Genomic DNA, 19757 nt, shown 5'->3' with positions numbered 1-19757 from the left:
CACATTCAATTGTAAACAGGTTTATTCTGATTTGTTCCAACAGCAAACACACACCTGGGTGTGTGACTTTTGTTCTCTCTTTTTTTAACCCATTTCCTGTTTGGGCTTCCAAAACCAGCTTAGTTTGGTTTTAAGCTAACATTTTTAAGTAATAGCGAATTTCAAATGAACCAGGTTGGAATTTTTAAACATAAAATCAGGACTTGATGCATTACAAACTAGCATTTGCATCAGCATTTTTATTATTTGCTTTTTTTTAATTTGTGCGTGTGCAAAGCAGTCAAACATTAAACTTACAACAGCCTCTTTGAAAAGTAAACTTTTTTGGGATATACCTGGATTATGTTTGGTTTAAACCCTTTGATGTTTAACAGTCAGTTATTTTCATTAATGACATGTGGAGTCAATTAATCAAATTAAAACCACATTCAGTGCAGGATTACAAGCCTTTTCTGCTCATTTCTGCTGCTTAAGGTTTTAGCAACACTTGGAATCAACATACCTCACTGTTCAGCCAAACTGTGACACTCCTGCAATCATCACTTATCTTCTCATTGGTGGAACATGGTTTTGCTGGTGTGAACATTGTTGTTTGTTTGCATCCATTTAGGATGTGTGTGCTTGCAAATGTCTTGATTCTTTTTAAAAGACCTCAATGAGGCTGAACCGTGGATGTTTTAACACCATTCTGTAGTTCAGATAAAATGGCATTAATGGTGTATACTTATATAGCACTTTTTCTACCTACAAGGCCCAAAGCACTTTACAGTAACAGACCCATTCACCCAGTCACACACACAGTCACACACTGGTGGCAGCTCCGCTGCTGAACACTGGCGCCAGCCTCCCACCAGAGGCAAGGTGGGGTTCAGTGTCTTGCCCAAGGACACTTTGACTCATGGGTGTGCAAGGTGGGAATCGAACCTGCAATCTGACGATCATGGGTTGACCACCCTACCTCTGCACCACGGCTGCCCCAAATAACAGCAAAAAAAGCCAACATCTGAAATTGTTTTTATTCAAAACCCTTACATTAAATATCATGTTGAGGAGCATCATTAGCATGGATTAACAGTTGAACTTTTTGGCTTACACATAGGGAGGGGCTGTCGTTCAAACACAGGAAAATAGATGGCATATTTACAGCAAGTACACAGGAATAAAAATAAAATATTTCTCTTTTTACACACAAACATCGAGCTTATGAGCGACACAGTTTGGTGGCAAGATGACGAGAACACGGATAGAGACGTTCTGTCTCTTTGGCCCAGCGCCATATGCCAACACTGGAGCAAAGAGCGGTTGACATGGCATCACAAGTAAAGAGTTTGCAAATATGTACAGCTTCAAAATGATGTTTTATTGGCATCAGTACAACGCATATCCCTTTTTTTTTTTTAACTATCAACACAACCAGAAAGGGTATAAATAAAACAAAGGAACAACAGTTCCTTACCAACATGCATGAAAAAAACCAGACAGAATCAAGCAAATGTTTAGAAAGTGCTACAAAGCGAAAGCAAAAATGTCTGATGCGACTTGTACTGGATAAAAACGTTATAAAAAGTGGGAGTGCAGCTAAAGCAGATGTCACCAGAGGGTTTTTCCTCCAAGCATGCGCTGCTGCCGCCTCAGCCTAGTGGCTGCAGCAAGTCAAAAATAGGTGGGCTTAGATCAGGTGTTCACAGGTAAATCCTGCCATTCCAGCTCTGACACGCTGAGAACTGCTTTACCTGTATTTATACTGCCCGGTGGCATGTAGCCAAAACATGCGACACCTCTCACTGACCCCTTTCTGAGTTGTGCAACAAATCTTCAGAAGAATCCACTTGCAGTAATAGACAAAACATCAAGTTTTAAACATAAATTATAAATATATTTTAGAAAAAAAGCATGGTTTTTCTACGAAAAGCCTGAAGTATAGTTTCAATATGAAATACTAATATAATGTGCAAAAGTCAACATTAATACTTTGTGCTACAACCAAACCAAATTTGACCAGCACTGTAAAAACAAAACCTGCATTAAATTCTCCAGAGGCTACTCAGAGGCTGAACGGACTTATTACTTATGCCCCTTTTAGTCTCACTTTTCCTGTCTGTAACGTTTCTCTTGATTACAGAAAGTCAGTTAATGTCAGCCAGCAAATTCTGGAGCTGTTTCAGAAAAAGAAAATCCTCTTATGTGTGTTGGATTGCCCAGAACAGCCACAGACGTTAGCACATGGGCAGTAAATCCAAAGCTCTGCGCCCTTTAGGGCTCTCAAAGCTGTCCTGCTGAGAGCACGGAAGAGAGAGTGTACGTGGAGAAGGCAGAAGGATCAGACAGGAGCAAAAAAAAAAAATAAATAAATAATACATTCAGACATACATATTCTGTATTCTTCGTACACAACCCAAACAATGTTTATTCGTTCCAGATTTAGTGGCAGGGCTCATAGGGAAGCTCATTGAGGCCCCCGTGGAGCTCCACCAATTCTTCAGACCATGACATGACGTCACCTACGAGGTGACCTCCACATGTGGCCTGGATGTGGATCTCATCCGCTGTCAGAACCCTGGACCAGAACTGGAGATCCGACATCTCTCCCATGAAGGACTGTGTGATGTCAAAGCGACCTCCCATAGTGTCCTGTGGATTGAGGTAAAGGGATTTCACATAAATTGTAGAATGGATTTGCAGCTACAGTGTGGCTGAATTACCTCCATTTAAATAAGATCAAAAATTGAGTGATACTAAATCCAGGAAGCAAAAATCCTGGGGGAACTTGATTGTGTCTAGACCAATATTTATCCAAGATAGAGCATTAAATATAAATGTGGTTCCATTCTTATGCTATGCTCACACCAGGCATGGGATACAATTTTAAGAATGCAGTAAAAGTGCATTCTTAAACGTGGGTTTTGCACATGATGTTCACACTGAAATGTTGCTACCCGATACTAGTGCATGTCCGCCAACTACATCATATAATTCCATCCCGTCACAATCCGCAATTACTTATTTCTCCTCCACGATCAATTTTGAAACGAGTTGCACTTCTGTAAAGTAAAAGGAATGCCATCCGTATATCAATACCAAAGCTGTCCCTGATTGGTCAAAGTTCGACTGATTTAACTTTCAACGCACATTCAATGACTGCACATTTTGCATGTAGAGCCTGAAAATGCAAGAATTTTGAAAGTGGAAGCCAGAAACACATGTTTAACTGGACTTTTCAGTGAAAGTTGTCACTTGAAAGTGTATTTCCGAGGGTGGTGTGAACGTAGCTCAAGGCTATCAACTTTTAACTAGTTGGGGTGAAAAATAAAATTTTCCAAAAATTCCCCATACTGAAAAAAATTCCATCCAGACTTCCAAGACTTCTGGAAACATATGAGTAGAAATGATTCTGTACTTTGAATTCCACACATTTTTGTGTTTGGGGGACATTTTTTTACTTACCAGTCAGCAAAACGTTATGTTATCACAAGTCAACATTTCTTACTATCTTTATCATAGGAACTAATTAGTGACCAATGTGCAATTGGTTTGGAGCAGAGCTCATCTGTCTTGTCTTTGTCCATTATGTAAATCTACAGATTCCTTCTTCAATATGAAACTAAACAGAAAAAAATGTTTTTCAGTTTGAGTCCACAAGATGTACAAAAAATATGGACAAAGCTGCCCAACCCTGCATGTGAAGATCTACCTCCATACTTATTCTCCTGGCATCTCTATACCATTGCTTATCCGGATCAGGTGAACCCAGGTGAAAGCACCTGATCCAGGTAAGCAGCAGGATGCAAGGTGAGGACAGCTGCAGAAGCAGGGTGATAGATCTCCAGCTGGAAAATGCCCCTCTCAAATTTCACAAACATTACCATAAAAGAAGAATTTTTTTTATAAGAGCACAGCTTGTAGGAAGTGAGGCTTTTGCAAAAACTGTATTTTTATTATTCTGATTTGTTCATAGAGGAGGAATGGCTATCTGATCATGTATTCCCAAAGAGTGTGCTGCTTATTTCACCTGCTCTTGACCCAGGATGAAGATCCCCCCTGGTTTAATAGACTGCCAGGCTGATAAGTTCTGCCCAGAACCTTTCTTTACCCCATCCTGGTAGGCCTCCCAGACGCCATCACGTGTCGACCATGTCACGCACACGTGATGCCACTTTCCGTCCGTCACTGTTATTGGCATAGTAGCTGCCTAAACATAGATAGTAAAACAAAAACACAATAAAGAAGATATAGTTCAGTTTAAATTCTCTTGTTTTAGGACTCCATTTATCATCCCATCACTATGGTAACAGGTTTCTCTGAACAAAACCCTTTAACTGTGTCACCTATTAGTTTGATGACGACCAAGTCTGTGACTCCCAGACAACAAACATGATGGTTTATCCCATCGGCGTCTCCTACAGACAATTAGGTCAATCACCATGAGACAATAACGAGATTAATTGCTTTGCTTGTTTGTTGTGCTTGCTGCACACACAACGGAAATACGGTGGGGAAAAAGATGACCTTCTTGGTTCCACTTGGTGAGAAAAAGACACCACAGCTTTACAGGGAAAAAAAGATTAGGGGGCCACTGAAATAGCTGAGTACGTCAACAGTTTGTTTGTGGGTCAGTGTAACACACAGTTGTTTTCTGGCAGACACATCTCAAACAAAGGAAGAAACTATCTTCTGGGTTGTTCAACATAAAAGGCAAAACCATTCAGATGTCCCTGTTGTTTCCAAAACGGTCATGGGTGTTATTATGTGATAGTTACACATCTATTTCTGTTCTATTTTGGACTTGTGCAAAATCTAGCAGTGCTTTTTATTTTTACCTTATCGTTGATAAGAAGCTCCATTGGGTTGTTGCTCCATTCAATGAGTACGAGCTCGTTGGCTTGTCCAGGAATGGCATAGGAGATGGGAGTTCCAAGGCCAGAACTCTCGCCTGACTTTAACCACAGGCACAAAGTCATGGCAAAGATCTCATTGACCAAAGACCGCTTCATCTTGGCGTACATGTAGTTGGTCCTCATTGGGAAGTCAAGGAGAAAAGCACTGGGGCTCTTCAGCTTCGGTTTGTTTCCTGGTGTCATGGTGAAAATGAGGGGGGAAAAAAATCGGACGATGGTACATCATGCTTAGATGACTCTGGCTACTTTTTTAGCTTGTATTTGGGCTTCTATAAGAAATTATAAGCACAACTAACAGTTGTAAAAGTATCAATTTGGCATAAGTAACACGGCAAAAAACAAATAGCAACTCTGAATAAAGACAAAATGCTATTGTACTTGTGTTATTGTGTCTCAAACCCTTAAACTGTATAACAAAAGTGGATTTTCTCTCTAATCGTCAGTTTACAAATCGAAAGTTTTTTATGTTTGATTTTTTTTTGAAGTGTGAGTGTACATACCATGACCACCGCTGGGGTGTAATTGACCTAGAACTGTCTCCAACTTGCTGTGACCAGGACCTTGCAGAATTGTCTCCTTGCTGCTGTAGGGCAGGTGTTGGGGTTGATGGTACTGGTCATAGTGGCTGGTTTCATGGTGGTTGTCATGGTGATCGTCATGGTGATCGTCATGGTGGTCACCATTGCGTCCATGTTCATGGTAATAATCTTGATGATCATCATGGTGATCGCCAGCATGATGATCATTGGTGTGGTCCTCATGGTGGCTGCTTGGGTGGTTGCCATGGTGACCATAATGCCGACCATGGTGCCAGTCATAGCTGTGGTCATAGTGATGATTATTATGGTGGTTGTTTGGCTTGTGGTATCTGTGGTCAGTGTGATGGCTACTGTGGTCACTGTGATGGCTACTGTGGTGGTCTTCATGATGGCCTAGACCGTGCAGGTCTTCATGGTGACCGGTACCATGATGAGTATCGTGATGGTCATCCCGATGGTCGTCATGGTGGCTACCGCCATGGTTATCTTCGTGATGGTCATCATGATGATCTCTGTGAGGGTCACTATGGGGATCTCTATGGAATCTGTGCAACTGCTCCTCCAGAGCATTGATCTTTCGCTGAAGAAGTTGTCTTAAGGAGCTGGAATATGAGCTGGAAGAATTTCTAGCCTGTAAACACAAAAATATTTGTTTTGAAGTTACATTTTAGGACAAAATTGTTTGAAGAACAATTATTATAGTTTAGTTTGTTTACAAGTTGTCCTCATTCATTTGTTCTCGGTTTGTTCAATACAGTTTATTCACTTGATTTGGCTTAATTTGCCCACATTCTTTGAAAAAACTAACGTTTCCACAAATTACAAGTATATTAGAACTAAATGTGTTGTTGAAGTTGGTGAGTATTTAATGTTGGAATGTACATCCTCACAGGACAGTGAGAATAACAGCTTTTCTGTGCAACATAAGTTTACATTTACCTATCCAGTTTTATTATTTTTACACAAAAAAGAACAGACTGTTGCACACATCTCTGAATAGGTTATGCATTTTTATTGTTTTGGTGTTGCTTAGACAAAATGTCTGTAAGCTATAAAGGTGCCTTTTTCCAACTCAAAGACAGCAATTCAACATAATCAGATAAACAATGTTAAACCATAACCTTAACTTATTGGAAAATGCCTTCACATCAAGCAGCTATTCCGTTTGCAAAAGTTTAGGAAAAAACAACACTCTTTAATATCATTTTAGATTTTCTTAAAGATGAAAAAACAGTGGAGGTAATAAAAAAAAAATAAGTATATTAATATTAACAAAAGAAAATTTTATGTAGAAAGAACCTTTCAAAACACCAAGAAAACTGTACATACACAAAAACAACATTAACAGAAAAAATTTAATTCAGAGAAGATGCAACTTACATATCAAGATGCAACTTGAAAGAAGATGCAACTTACAAGCAACTTTGGATCAAACTAAAAGCAGCCAATCAGAACAAAGGTTCCGGCCACTCCCACCCACCACTTATTTTCTTCCCCTTTTGTCATCCTCACCAGCAAATCCGGCTTTGTCCCCTACCAGCACACGCCATGATTAACAGCCCCTCAGGAAGGATAAAAGTAATTGAAGGTGAAGCTGACAAGTGGCCTTAAGTGCATGACTACAGACTGATGCTATAGACATCTTAGAAGGTGGTGATAGGTAAACCTCAGTTTCTATTGTGTTTTATCTCACACCTTCAAGAAAGATCAAAGGGATGTTTTCCACGAATTCCCAGTAAATGAGTGTTCCATGACCTGTATGGTTCAAATTTTAAAAGTAACCCCTCGGCATCATCTAAATGTCAGAAAAAGAACATATTTGACTTTAAAAACTCATGACTTGTTTTAAAACCGACTATCTGAATACCTGTTACAGAGACTGAAGAATTGTGACATTTTTAATCATTTTTAATCAATCCATTTACCAGTGAACTATGTGTGAACCGACGAAAACTGAATCACGTTACTTTTCAGTGAGAAACTTAAGTCATTTCTGACCCCAATATACATATATTGCTGCCTAATTAACACTCTTCTACCAGTGTAACATTACTTAGGTTGGGAATGGTGTAAAAAAATGAATATACACTCATTGTTTCAAAATGGATTAGTGTATCTCCTACATACTATTTCTCAACCTTAAAAGTAAAAATTCCCACTAATTGGAACCACTGCAGCCAAAGACATTATATTATTTAGGTTGCAGCTTCTCTTCATTATATGTTTGCTTAAACCAAAATGGAATGTTTTTTTTTTTTCTTTTTAGTAAATTTGAAATTTATCTTGATTTTTATGTTGAAGACCTCATATGTTCAAATTCTCCAAATTAGGGGTGAGGTTGGAATAGTTTTGACCGAGAAAGCTTTACTCTGAGCCCTTCATTCATATGAATTAGGATTCATATGAGAGAGCTCAGCAGCCCTGAACATGTTCAGTTGTTGTCAAATATGTTTGAAATATGCTGAACTAGGAATTTTGCCTATAAATTTGGTTAACACAATGCATTATGGGTCCAATATCCTATGGTGGCCAAGAGGTGCAAGACACGTTTACATTTAAGATACAACAATAACAAATCTCAGAACAAATGAACAAATACTGAAACACAACCGCAAATCACAGAACAAATGACAGTGTCCTGAAAGACAAAACCAAATTCGGGTGCAAATTACCAAATACTAATTTACCAAAAACAACCCTGTTACACATTACAAAATCCAGAAACACAACAACGAAAGCCGAGACACGGCTTTTAACAGAAAGGGACACAATATAAAACCAATTGTGTATGATTTTTTTTTAAGTTATTGGTTGAATGCTATAAATAGCATGCGTTGAATGCTATAAAGCATTCAGCCCATTGTTTTCCTGTTTCTCTTTCTTTATTATAGTATCTTCGACTATTTTTTGCTGCTTAACTCCTATAATTTTTTAGCTATTTTAACCATTCAACTATTAAAATGTTCAGCTCTCTTTCCAATATGACTTTCTTTCCTTCAAATTCTTGAACTTTTCAAGATATTCCCGGCGCTGGCATTTTCCACAAAATTTTCTTTACCTTTTGTAATTTATTCAAAACTTTATTCATATTAATTACATGTGTAAAATTTTTTCGTTGGAAGGACGGAAAAGAAGAGGAGGGAAGAAGATAGAGGGATGTTAGAGAGGGGGAGATAGGAGGGTGATTATAAAGGGGGGGGGGTGAAATCATGAAGCAGCATAAGGCCATAAGTTGCTGAAAGTTTATAGTTACTACTTTCAGGTTTAGATGTAGAACAAATCTAAAAGGGGCGGGGCCTGTCCACACACACTCAAATGTTACAAACATACCTTTTGGCTCCAATAATGGTCACATACACACAGATAAACATGGACATGAAACAACTAACTTTCACACAGGCATATTTATTTACTATTATTTTTATTTATTTATTTATTATTTTTTAGGCCGAACTTTGTTCATATTGATCATATTTGTAACATTTTGGTGTTGGACCGGAAAAGGAAAGGAGGGAAGAAGAGAGAGTGATGTTAGAGAGAGGGGGATAGAAGGCTGCTTACAGAATGGGGGGGAGAAGGGGTAAGACTATGAAGCATCATAAAGCATCAAGTTGCTGGATGTTTATAATCATTACGGTAAGGTTCAGATGTAATACAAATCTAGAAGGGGTGGGGCCTGTCCACACACACACACTCAAATATTATAAACATACCTGTTAGCTTCAAAAATGTTCACATACAAACGTGTCAACATGTACACAATACAACTAATGTTCACACACGCATACTTATGCATTCAGACTATTTCCCTTTCCGTTAGCAGCAGCTCCCTTTCTTAATTTTTTCTCTATCTTCTGTTTTGCACTTGCCGGCTGGCTGTTTAACGGAAAGGGATTACCTTTACTACCGGAAGTGAAGCAAGAACTTTACCCTACTAAACATTGTTATAATTTTTATTGTAATAATACAATTTCAGAAAAAAATGCTTTTGGACTGTTTCATGTATTAATAATGTCCACATAAAGAAAACAGTAAAAAACTTTAAAAAAGTCAAACACGATTGGTTTTATATTACGTCCCTTTCTGTTAAAAGCCGTGTCTCCGCTCTCGTTATTGTGTTTCTGGATTTGGTCATTTGTAGCGGGATTGCTTTTGTGATTCTGGATTTGGTAATGTGTTCCGTGATTTGCTTTTTTCTTTCAGGAATCTGTAATTTGTTCTGTGATTTGCTGTTGTGTTTCAGTATTTGTTCAATTGTTGTCGTTGTATCTCAAATGTAAACTTGTCTTGCATCTCTCGGCCACCGTAAATATCACTGACGTGTTGATGCCTGCAGGTCAAACTGCATCTGATCTTCAGCTTTAAGTAAAAGTTCAACATGGTGAGGGAACAGACCTGCCTAAAGTTCAGGAACATTTTATACCACCTTAGATAAAGCCACTGCAACTACTGGTTCCAACACTCCTGCATTACATCTATGCTAAAGCAATCTTCAGTTAACCCTGAGCCATCAACCTCTCCCCTTGTAAACCCCTTTTCCTTATCTGGGTCAGAAGGGAAACATTGTCTGTTGAGGAACTTGTTGTTTTTTTCAAATATCTGACAGTTAAAGTTGGTCACAGTAACCCTGAGCTGTGCCTCAATTTATGCTGTTAATGACCCCTTATCTGTCAGGGGGAATTCTCCCATGATGCTCTGATTTGATCCTTGTTTGATCCTTTGTGGGATTGTATCAGGAAGCATTCTTGATGTATGCAGATTTGAATATGAGCTGAGAAAATTGCAAATCACTGAGCTAATCTTACCTGTAGGTTTTCCAGCCTCTCTTTCAGAGTCTGCAGGGTCTTTCCCGTCTGCTCAGGGGAGAAGGAGCTATGCTTGCTGTGCGATGATCCCTTCCTGTGATGAAGGTCTGGTCTGTGACTGCCGTGGGAGGGGTGATGATCATGCGCTGAGGGACTGTGGTGCAGCGAAGAAGGGCCACTGTGGCTGCCATGGCGTCCATGATGGTCCTCATGGTGGCCACTGTGGTGGGTGTCATGGTGAGGGTCGTGGTGACTTTCATGGTGGTTTTCATGATGTCCAACACTATGGTGACTCCCAAAACCTTCGCACAAGGTGAGCTTAGCGGTCAGCTCTCTGATGGTCTCCCGCTGGTCAAGGATGGTTTCCTTCTGCCTCACAAGGCTTTCGCGAAGGTGCAGGATGGTGGCCTTAGCTTCATCCGACATCATGCTTCGATGGGTGCCCCCACCATGATCATGAGAGCTACCACTGGGTCCATGGGGCACAGTAGGTGGGGAATAGCAGCTAGGATCCGCCTCTGGAGGAACAGGGGTGCAAACAAACTTGGGGCTAATGCCATAACTGTATTCTATGCCTGGTAAACTACCAGCTCCTGCTGCACATGACAGGAAGTAACACAAAAGAAGAGGACAAAGGGGAAAAACGGGGAGGACAAACCCCAGGGAGACTCCAATCCATTGGTGGTGCAATACACGGGAATGCATGAGACTGGGAGGATGACTGTCTCTGGTCATCTTTGCTTGGAGTGTAAGTAATTAGGAATTACGTTATGGCTTTCTTTGACTTTATATCTGTTGCTAAATAAACCCTGAATGTTGCTTATTCATGTTGGATTGAAGGGTGCATCCCAGCAAATGCTCAGCAGATCGTTCTGCTCAGACAACATCAAAAAGGACAAAAAAATAAAACAAATCCAAGTCCCTAGAAATGTTCTAGTGGCAAAGTTTTTTGGCAAAACTGTGTTTGCTTTCAGAATAATCTCATTTTATTAGGAAGGTTTCTTGGCCTTACTGAAAGGATGACAAGCTCTGAGGTTTGAGCTGAGGTCTCCTCAGAGGTCCGTCTGCCGTCTTGATGGAAAAGATGTGGGACCACTGCCAGACAAGTGATCGCTCTTAGTTCCAAGGACTTCCTGTGATCATCAGCTGAGTTTAATCCTTTTAACTTCAGCTTCTAATTGTCCGTGAAATCCAAGAGGGACTTTGCATGCTGGATAGAGAAAGAAAAGACCTTAAAAACCAAGACATCAAAGGGTTTTTACATTTTAAAAGCCCTTAAAGTTTGTTGGTTTCCAGAATAAACAAATGTGTTGCTTACTATCAGTTTTCAAAGCTGTTCAAAGCCTTTACCTAGAAGGTAAACTACTTTAAGGTAGAGAACAGGAAGTGACTAAAGGAAGGATAAAGGGAGGGGTTACCAGCAAAGTCAGTCTGAAAGCTCAACTACATTTTTCCAGTTTTTACAAGTTGGAGCAGTAAGTTTTTAAGAAAAAAGTGGTGTCCAAACTGTTTGCAATTTTGAGACTCAAAGTCATGAAATGCTAGTTTATCAATGTAATAGAACAGAAGAGATTAAATTTAGGGCATAGAATTTTCAAAATAAAACACCATTCCATCTAAAGTAAAGGGAGATTCCTTCCATATCACTTACAGATATTGCCCAAAAGTTTATTTTGAAAGGCTGCACAGACAACAAGCAGGTTTTGTCTTTCATTCACCTAAATGTGGAGATCAAAGAATGATCAAGTTTATTTCCACTGAAACTTGGGAAACTTTTAATAAGTGACATAGTTAGGAAAAACCAGTAAGAGAAGAGTGAAAAAATAATTTATTCAAGTATAAGTAAAATAATTAAAAAACTAGTAAATGTACATGTTTGTGTAATAGCCCAGATATAACCATTAATTACAGCTTAATAGGCCTTTATCTAAAATGGTATGTGTAAGAAACCTTCTAGTATCTCTGGTATTCCTAAGGTATAAGTCCTAACACACCTTTAAGTGTGACCTTCCAGACTCAGGGTGGACGCTCCACCACAAGGCCACTGAGTTTTAAGCATTACGCGCTATTGTCCTTTGCTTCCTGGTGTCATCAATCATTCTGTCCAACATATAGTTCAAACTCATGCTATTTTGCTAAAAGACTCAAAGGCGGTGTTTTCTCGTTCAAGGTCGCTCCTTTAAGTCTCTTTTAACGAGGCGTTTAGGGGATGTGAGTTCAGGCAGTACTTGAGAGCTTTAATCTGACAGAGAACCATGCTGTCTGATACTTAAAAGCAACATTAGCAGAGATTAAAGAGACGTGATACCTGAGTGAGTCACGTGTAAAAGCACTCGTCAAAAAGTCAAGAACACATTCATCTCAACAGAGCTGTCTCACATCAGCTGTTTGACGTGGTGAGTTGAGATGTTGACTCAGTTTACAAACTGGAAAGATTGTCAGTCAAAAAAAACAAACAAATGTGGATGGATTTCTTTTTTAAAAGTTTTTCAAAATCATTATCCTTATCCTTCACTTTCTCCTTTATTTGAGAAAAAGTTGCGGAGCTTTTGCTTTTTGCGCATTTACAGTATTAAAGTGAACTGTTCTTTGTTTGAATGAACAATGTTGTTTGTGCTCGTGCCTCTAAGAAGATCCACAGCAGACTGGAGAATATGTCTCCTGGCCTCTCATGTGCCCCTAAGGGGTGACAGACTAATAGGATTGGTTGGATTTAATGCTTTTTAATGAGGGATTGGCAACAAGGTCCTAGATCTGCCTGAAACTGCCACCCGTACAGATGAAGTGGAGCCAGCCACTGCAGTGTGTGCAGGTCCAAAAAAACAAACACATTCCCATCTTTGTTGAGCAAAATGGATTCATGCTCACATGATAACACAGGAGAACAGATCAACTTTCCTTAAGCTCCGCCTCACCCTGACCTCATCCAGGTGTGAGAATTTGCACCTCTGCAAGTGAAGCAGCATCATGACGGGTGATGTCACAGAAAAACGTTGTTCGGGAAGAATAATATGAGATACCCTCAGACATTTCAGGCATTCAGTATGGATTAGTCTGACGCAAGACTTTTGGACTAAAGATCCAGCTTTGAAACAAACCGCTTCACATTGTGATGCTTCACTCTGTCCTTAATGTCTTATAAAAACATGTTTTTCCCACGTTCAAATCAAACCCAGGTTGTTTTTTAATTTCAGAGCTCATTCTGTTCAAATTGAACTGCATTAAGTGAAGCTACCTTTATTTATGTAGAATCAGAAAGATCCTCTCTCAGAGGCAGTGTTTGATGCATTTGTTACTTTAGGGTTTGACTTCTGCAAGTCCTGACTATTTTACTCTTCTAAAAAGCTGATCCAAAATGCTGCTGCCAGCTTTCTGATGACAATTAGCAAAAAAGGTCATTTTTTCGACTACTTTAGCTTGTCGTTTTAGCCTGTTTTGTTGGGAATAACTACCATTTCCTAAAGAGAATTTTCTCCAAGATTCCTATAATTTACAAACCTGGATAGAAGCCAGCGATCAGACTTCTCAGTTGTGGAACCAACTTTGCTTCAGTTCAGGAACAAAAGCCTCCAGTACAGGTCGTTTTGGATGACCCTGAGGCATGCCTTCAGTTCTGCTGCTATAGGTTTCATGTGCTGTTTAGCCTTCCAGGATGAACTAGGGTTTTTTCTTTCTTTGTTTACCCTCTTAAGGTACCCTCTTAGGTTAAAAAAGTTGTTTTCGGTTTATACAATTTTGTCTAATTTGTCTCTAAAGTTGGTCTTCTGGTGGTTTGGTTTCTGTTTTTGTCTTCATTGTTTTGTTCAAACGTGGTTTTCCTTTACAGGTGCCCAAAAAATCTCTTACGCTTCCTTAAGGAGGTTACCATTAAAATGCCAGTAGGATAACTTGGGCCAAACTGGATTCAGTCATTGTTTGAAATATTTTTACTGTTTGCATAAGTTTTATATATTTTTAAAGCACTTCTGGAGAGAATCTTTCTAGTAAGTCAAGCTAATAAAATTTAACTCAATGCAAATCCAAAACAGTTTTTTATTTTCACATATTCTTTCTCTTCTGATGAGTCTCTGGGGATTCAGGTTTTATAATAGAACCAATGCTTCATAATAATCATTGGTCGCAGTGGTTTTGATCTGGTTCTTCCTCATTTTTCTAAGAGATAAATTTGCTACAAATGGGAGATGAGACCTTTTCCATTCTAAAATGCTTCCAAACAAGCTTTCACAAAACTTCTACAACAACAAGGAATGTTGCAATTCGTTAGTCTGCTGGGGACGTGATCTTAGTAAATACTTATACTACATCAACCAGGAGCCTTAAACACATGTTTAATCACTGTAAAGTAGAACAAAAAACACAAAATGTGACTGGGTATTATTTCGTAATACCTTAATTCTACCGAATAAGCTCACACCCCAAATGTAAAATGCATTTTCACATGGTGCTGTGACTGATAGCTTGATACATCAACACAATAACATTTGTAATTCATAGAGCAACTTTAAAGTTGTCCATTTAAAAGAGACTCACAATGCTGCTCCAAAACTTTTTTTCTGGTGACAATCACCTGGTTTTTTTTAACAGCTTCAAGGTTGAAGAAACTCTTACTGTTGAAGGACACTTTTAAATCTCTTCAAAGCTCTCATGCTCACCGATCTGACAACACAGCAGCTTAAACACAAACATCAAGACAACAGAGGTGTCACGCCTTTCACCCAACTTTCAGCACATCCTAACCACATTTCATTTTATGTCTACTATTCTTTGTAAGGTTATATCACTTGTGTAGGTTTATCAACAATTTAAAACTTTTCCAAGTCTATTAAACTGAACACAACTGAAATGGAGAACAATAACTCCAACCCATGAACGCAGAGGGTCAAATGTTCCTGTTTGACATGTTAAATGTTCAGTCTGCAGAGATAAACTCTCAGCCACCGAGGCCTCGGCCCCACTTCATCATCTGCTGGGATTCTTTGTTGGTTATGTGGTTGGCGTCACGCTTGTCAGCAGGAGGATTTGTGATGTGAGGGATGATGAATTGTCCGCACAATTGTCTGGTTGGCAGCCAACAGAGAGTCAGGCTGACATCTCAGTGCTGCACGTGGCGTGCAATTGCTCAGAGAAGGGTGCTGCTCACATTTTAGGGACATACAAGGACGGGATAAACGTGATCGTGGCTACTGCAATGTGTTTTCAATTGAAAAAAATAAGTCTAGCTCCTTATCGGTTTTATATTTTATTAAACAGTTTAAACAAAAAAAAAAAATCAAACTTTTAGCTAACATTTTAGACCAAACCTAACTAATGATTATTACTTTAATTCACAAAGAATCTTGCCTAAATGAAATTAATTTAGAGATTTTATACAACAACATATGTACAACATTACAAATTACAATCATAAATCAGTTTAAGCTAATAAAATCTAACAGCAACGTGGCATAAATGTCAATTCCAGCGCTTGACTAGCAGCCTTAAAGCTGATACTTACATTTTGTCATTCAAATTTTTCTGTTCCCCTCAAAACTTATTAAAGGGATTTTTTTTTTTCATTTGTTATTCATTCAAGGTGGAAATCAAAAGACTATTAAACTATTTTAATTTTAGCATCACTATAATAGAAAAAAAGTTATTTAACTATGAAAACACCTAAAGTAAAAGTTACTTTAATTTATTTTTCATCCCTAAAACTGTGATGTAAGACAAGTTTTAACTAAACAACTTAACTTAATTTATACTCATGTCTTTTGGGAGTAGAAAAGCTTTTTAGAAGTTTCCAAATTATAAAAAAAATTGTCATAAAAGAAAGTCTTTATTAGTAAAACTAATTTTTTACATAGCTTTTGCAGAACAACATTTTTGGAGGAAGTCTCATTTTCTGAAGGATTAAAGAAAACAAAAACTTGTTCCAACTTTGCACAGAAGGAAACAAAATTTTCTTACCTGCCTGCAAGTTGGAAGTCATCAAGTCTGTTCAGTCTCTTCTCCACTCAGCTTGATCAGCTTGAGAAGGATTGGACAGTTGGATTGGAGGATAATTTTAACTCCTTCTTCCTCTCAGGCAATGTGTCATGTGATGTGGAAATCTTTTCTCACCGGGGAGTACATTTTTAGTTAAAAAGCCAATAAATTTACTGTTTCGAAATGTGTTTTAAAAGGTTGTCACCAGATGGAAGAAGAATCAATTTTATTGCTAAACATATGGAGATTTAAAAAACAATTTTTGCAATTATTTTAAAGGTTTTGGAAAAAGAAGGATTTCTCACTCGGGTTTTGTTGTGTCTGCTCTTTACAAGAGGCAACAGATGAAGTCTCTTATCAGACTTTGTTTTTGTATAATTATAGACCCACTCCAATCATCTTTTGATCTATTTCAAAGTCGTTCCCAGTGGTCTTTTAATTATGATTCTGCTATTTTAAGCCATAAAAAAAAACCTGTGTCATTTTCTAGGACATAATTTATGCGGAGAGTTAGGAGTTTATTAGAAATTCACCTCTGCGTTGTGCAAGGGAATGTTAACTTGGAGTAAGCCTTCCCCCATTTCCCATGATCCCTTTGTTTATACTCTCTACCACTAGCTTGCAGCCCCTCACAACCCCAACTTAACATTACTGGTGCAACAAAAATGGAGAGCAATATTGGAGCTATCCAGCTGTACAGTTTAGAGCTAGATGAAGAAAACTGTGAAGTTAATGGCTCTATTTGTCTACAGTGGAAGCATTGGAATGGAACGGAGCAGAGAACATGTGTCCTTTACCTAACAAATACTAACAAATCGTTTTTTAAGTTATGAGAAAAATGCTACAGGCAAAGGGTTAAAACACCAAAAACACAATTTTCATTAAAGTGCGTTTTTAAAGAAGAATATCTTTGCAGGTGATTGTCAATAAATGTGGATGAAATTGTGAGTTAAACAGGCAGAGAGTAAATTAAATACCTCAGTACCAAAACATTAGAATTTTTCAGACGTTCTTGTTTACAATAATGGCTTTCACTGAGGTTTTTCTTTCTTATATTTATTGCTACATTGTTCCAATTTTCAGGTCTTGTAGTAAAACAGAAAATTTGCAGTTATCCATTGAAACTTACATGTATATTTACTACATAAACAGTTGACATGGTCACAGTCAAGTTTAAATTCTAGTTTTTATTAGTTAAGAAACTAAAATCCCATTAGTTGTCACGCACCTAGGTGTGTGAAATTTGTTCTCGGCATTTGACCCATGCCCTGGAGGAATGGTAATGCGGTGACCAGCAGATACATTCATGAGCAGGGGGGTATTCCAGAAAGCAAGATTAAGCTACCCTGACTTTAACCCTGAACTCTGGCTGAAGTCCCTGGGTTAATGCGCATGCACGGCAAGTACATAAAGACATTCTCAATAGATCGCCGATTTCCGGAGTCACCATGGAAATGCGTGGAGAACAAAAGAGAGCGCTATACTTCAGTGAGACAGAGTCGGAGATTTTAATGATGGCGTATGAAGATTATACGTCCATCAAAAAAGTTATACTGCTGCATCAGAAAAAGAAAGAGTTTCTGCTTGGAGAAAAATAACGGACAAAGTAAACGCAAGAGTTTCTGATCTTGTTTCCAATTACATTGTGATGTATATTTATAACATGGTCCTGGTGACTACTCGATTCTGATTGGCTGCTAGATGTGCATTGATAAGTGATATACCACATATATCACTGCGCTTCTTTAAAACAACCTTTTGCTTCATCAGTTTGGCAAAAACATGCGGTAAGAGGTGAACTTTCTCTCTGAACTGATGCTTTATTCAACCCATCGGAAAGATCAGCATATGTATATCGACGAATCTTGACTGCAAGAGTTACCTTTTTGTGAGAAAAGCGATCCAAATCAGAAAAAAAAAAAACAAGAATTAAGGACTAAAAACTGGTTAATATTTATTGGTTTTGTAAGTCACCATGGTATAATCGGGTTAATGGCCTTCGAAGTGTGCATTACCACTTTTTAACGCACTTCGCAGGCGTCGGACGGTTCAGGCTTCCACGGCGTGCGTTAAAAAGTGACAATGCACACTTTGTCGGCCATTAACCCTTACATATACGACTTATAAAACTTAAATGAATTGATTCAATTGGTAACAAGTAATCGAGTTAAATTTATTAAGCCTTATTTCTTATGTCTATCCAACTCAATAGTTGTTTATACAACTCAAATTTACATATTTATCTAACTAAAAGTCATATTACTCCAATTCAATTAAACGTTTTTCCATATTAATTTATTGTACTTCTTGAACTCTCATATGTCTAAGTTAGAGGCTGCAGATTTTCTCATTTTCATAAAATTAAAATAAATGATACAGTGTAGATTAACAATATATACCATGCATTTATTTATCATGACTCTGACTGTCACTTCAGTTCTTATATTAATCAGTTGCACTAGGGGTGCTAAATAATCTCATCATCCTCGATTGTCCTCATGGTGCAGAAAGAATTAAACATAATGGTAAAATAGCTCGGCAAAAACTATAAAACAGCTACAACTAAACATATTTAGACAAAAACCTACACTTGTACCCAAACCCAAAGGGAATGGTATCCCACAATTCCTTGCGCTGCCAATCTGACAGCAGCACCAAAGTTACACCTACTCAATTGAAGTAATTAGAATGAAAGTAAAATAAATGTCTGATAACTACGGGTTATTGTTAAGTTGACTGAACTCAAGAAAATGATTCATCTTAACTGAAGCCAAAAATTAAGTTAGATTTATGTAAAAAAGTTTATCTCTACAACATCGATACGTGTCAAGTTGTATATATATATATATATATATGCTATGGCAACTTGAAAATAGAAATGAGATGGGGTTAAAGTCAGAATAGTTTAAACGTGCTTTCTGGAATACCCCCCAGGTTACGTTCAGAGCATGAGTTGCTATGGGAACTAAGCATAACATGAAATATACCTCGGTTTTTGGAACCAAAAGCTGAGGTTATACCCTTCCTTAACCTCAAACTTACCGTGGTAACTCACGTAACCTGCTTTTTGGAATACCCCCCAGGAACCATTTTGTAGTTTAACCCTCTGGGACAACCACTTAATGCTGAGTGTCGAGCAGGGAGGCATTAGGTTCTAATTTTAGAGTTTTTGGAATGACTCCCAACCTTCCAGTCTCAGGGCAGACACTCTACCACAAGGCTACTGTCATGTGTACACTGAAGAAAGCAAGTTTCCACGTACAATGACATTCTTCTTCATATTATTATTATTGTTGTGATTTGTTTTTACTTATTTTACACAAAAACTCCAACCAAACTCTTTGATTCTTCTATTTATTCTAAAATGTAAATGATATTCCTTGAAAACTATAAGACTGATGACTATTGTCAAGATAACAAAGTCATAAAGTCTATTTCTTACTAATTATATCATTATTGTCATCTTAGAATCTGAAGTGTTTTAAAAAAAAAAAATCTAGGTTAAGCAGGGAATTTACAAAGCCCAAAGCGCCCCACCTGTTTCTCAAGAGGAG

General features: G+C 38.2%; 1 protein-coding gene across 1 annotated transcript; it reads right to left on the bottom strand.

The window, feature by feature from the left end:
* Nucleotides 1-997: 997 nt before the first annotated feature.
* On the bottom strand, nt 998-16428 carry LOC101173398 (neuronal pentraxin-1). The gene is made up of 6 exons (XM_004074257.4): nt 16186-16428; nt 10240-11449; nt 5396-6065; nt 4818-5068; nt 4010-4189; nt 998-2631 (listed from the first exon to the last, which is right to left on the bottom strand). The coding sequence occupies exons 2-6, from the start codon at nt 10972-10974 to the stop codon at nt 2422-2424; spliced, it is 2046 nt and encodes a 681-aa protein (XP_004074305.2). The 5' UTR covers nt 10975-11449; nt 16186-16428; the 3' UTR covers nt 998-2421.
* Between the last annotated feature and the right edge of the window lie 3329 nt (nt 16429-19757).

This window comes from Oryzias latipes, chromosome 11, assembly GCF_002234675.1.
Source record: "Oryzias latipes chromosome 11, ASM223467v1".
Lineage (NCBI taxonomy): Eukaryota > Metazoa > Chordata > Actinopteri > Beloniformes > Adrianichthyidae > Oryzias > Oryzias latipes.
This window is presented reverse-complemented; position numbering and strand designations above follow the sequence as displayed.

Excerpts from the sequence above, each read along its gene's own strand:
- LOC101173398 (XM_004074257.4), bottom strand. The coding sequence starts at position 10,974 with ATGACCAGAGACAGTCATCCTCCCAGTCTCATGCATTCCCGTGTATTG. Across the intron at positions 4,190-4,817 it reads AGCTTCTTATCAACGATAAG|GCAGCTACTATGCCAATAAC; the intron begins GTAAAAATAAAA and ends ATCTATGTTTAG. Across the intron at positions 2,632-4,009 it reads TCATCCTGGGTCAAGAGCAG|GACACTATGGGAGGTCGCTT; the intron begins GTGAAATAAGCA and ends CTCAATCCACAG.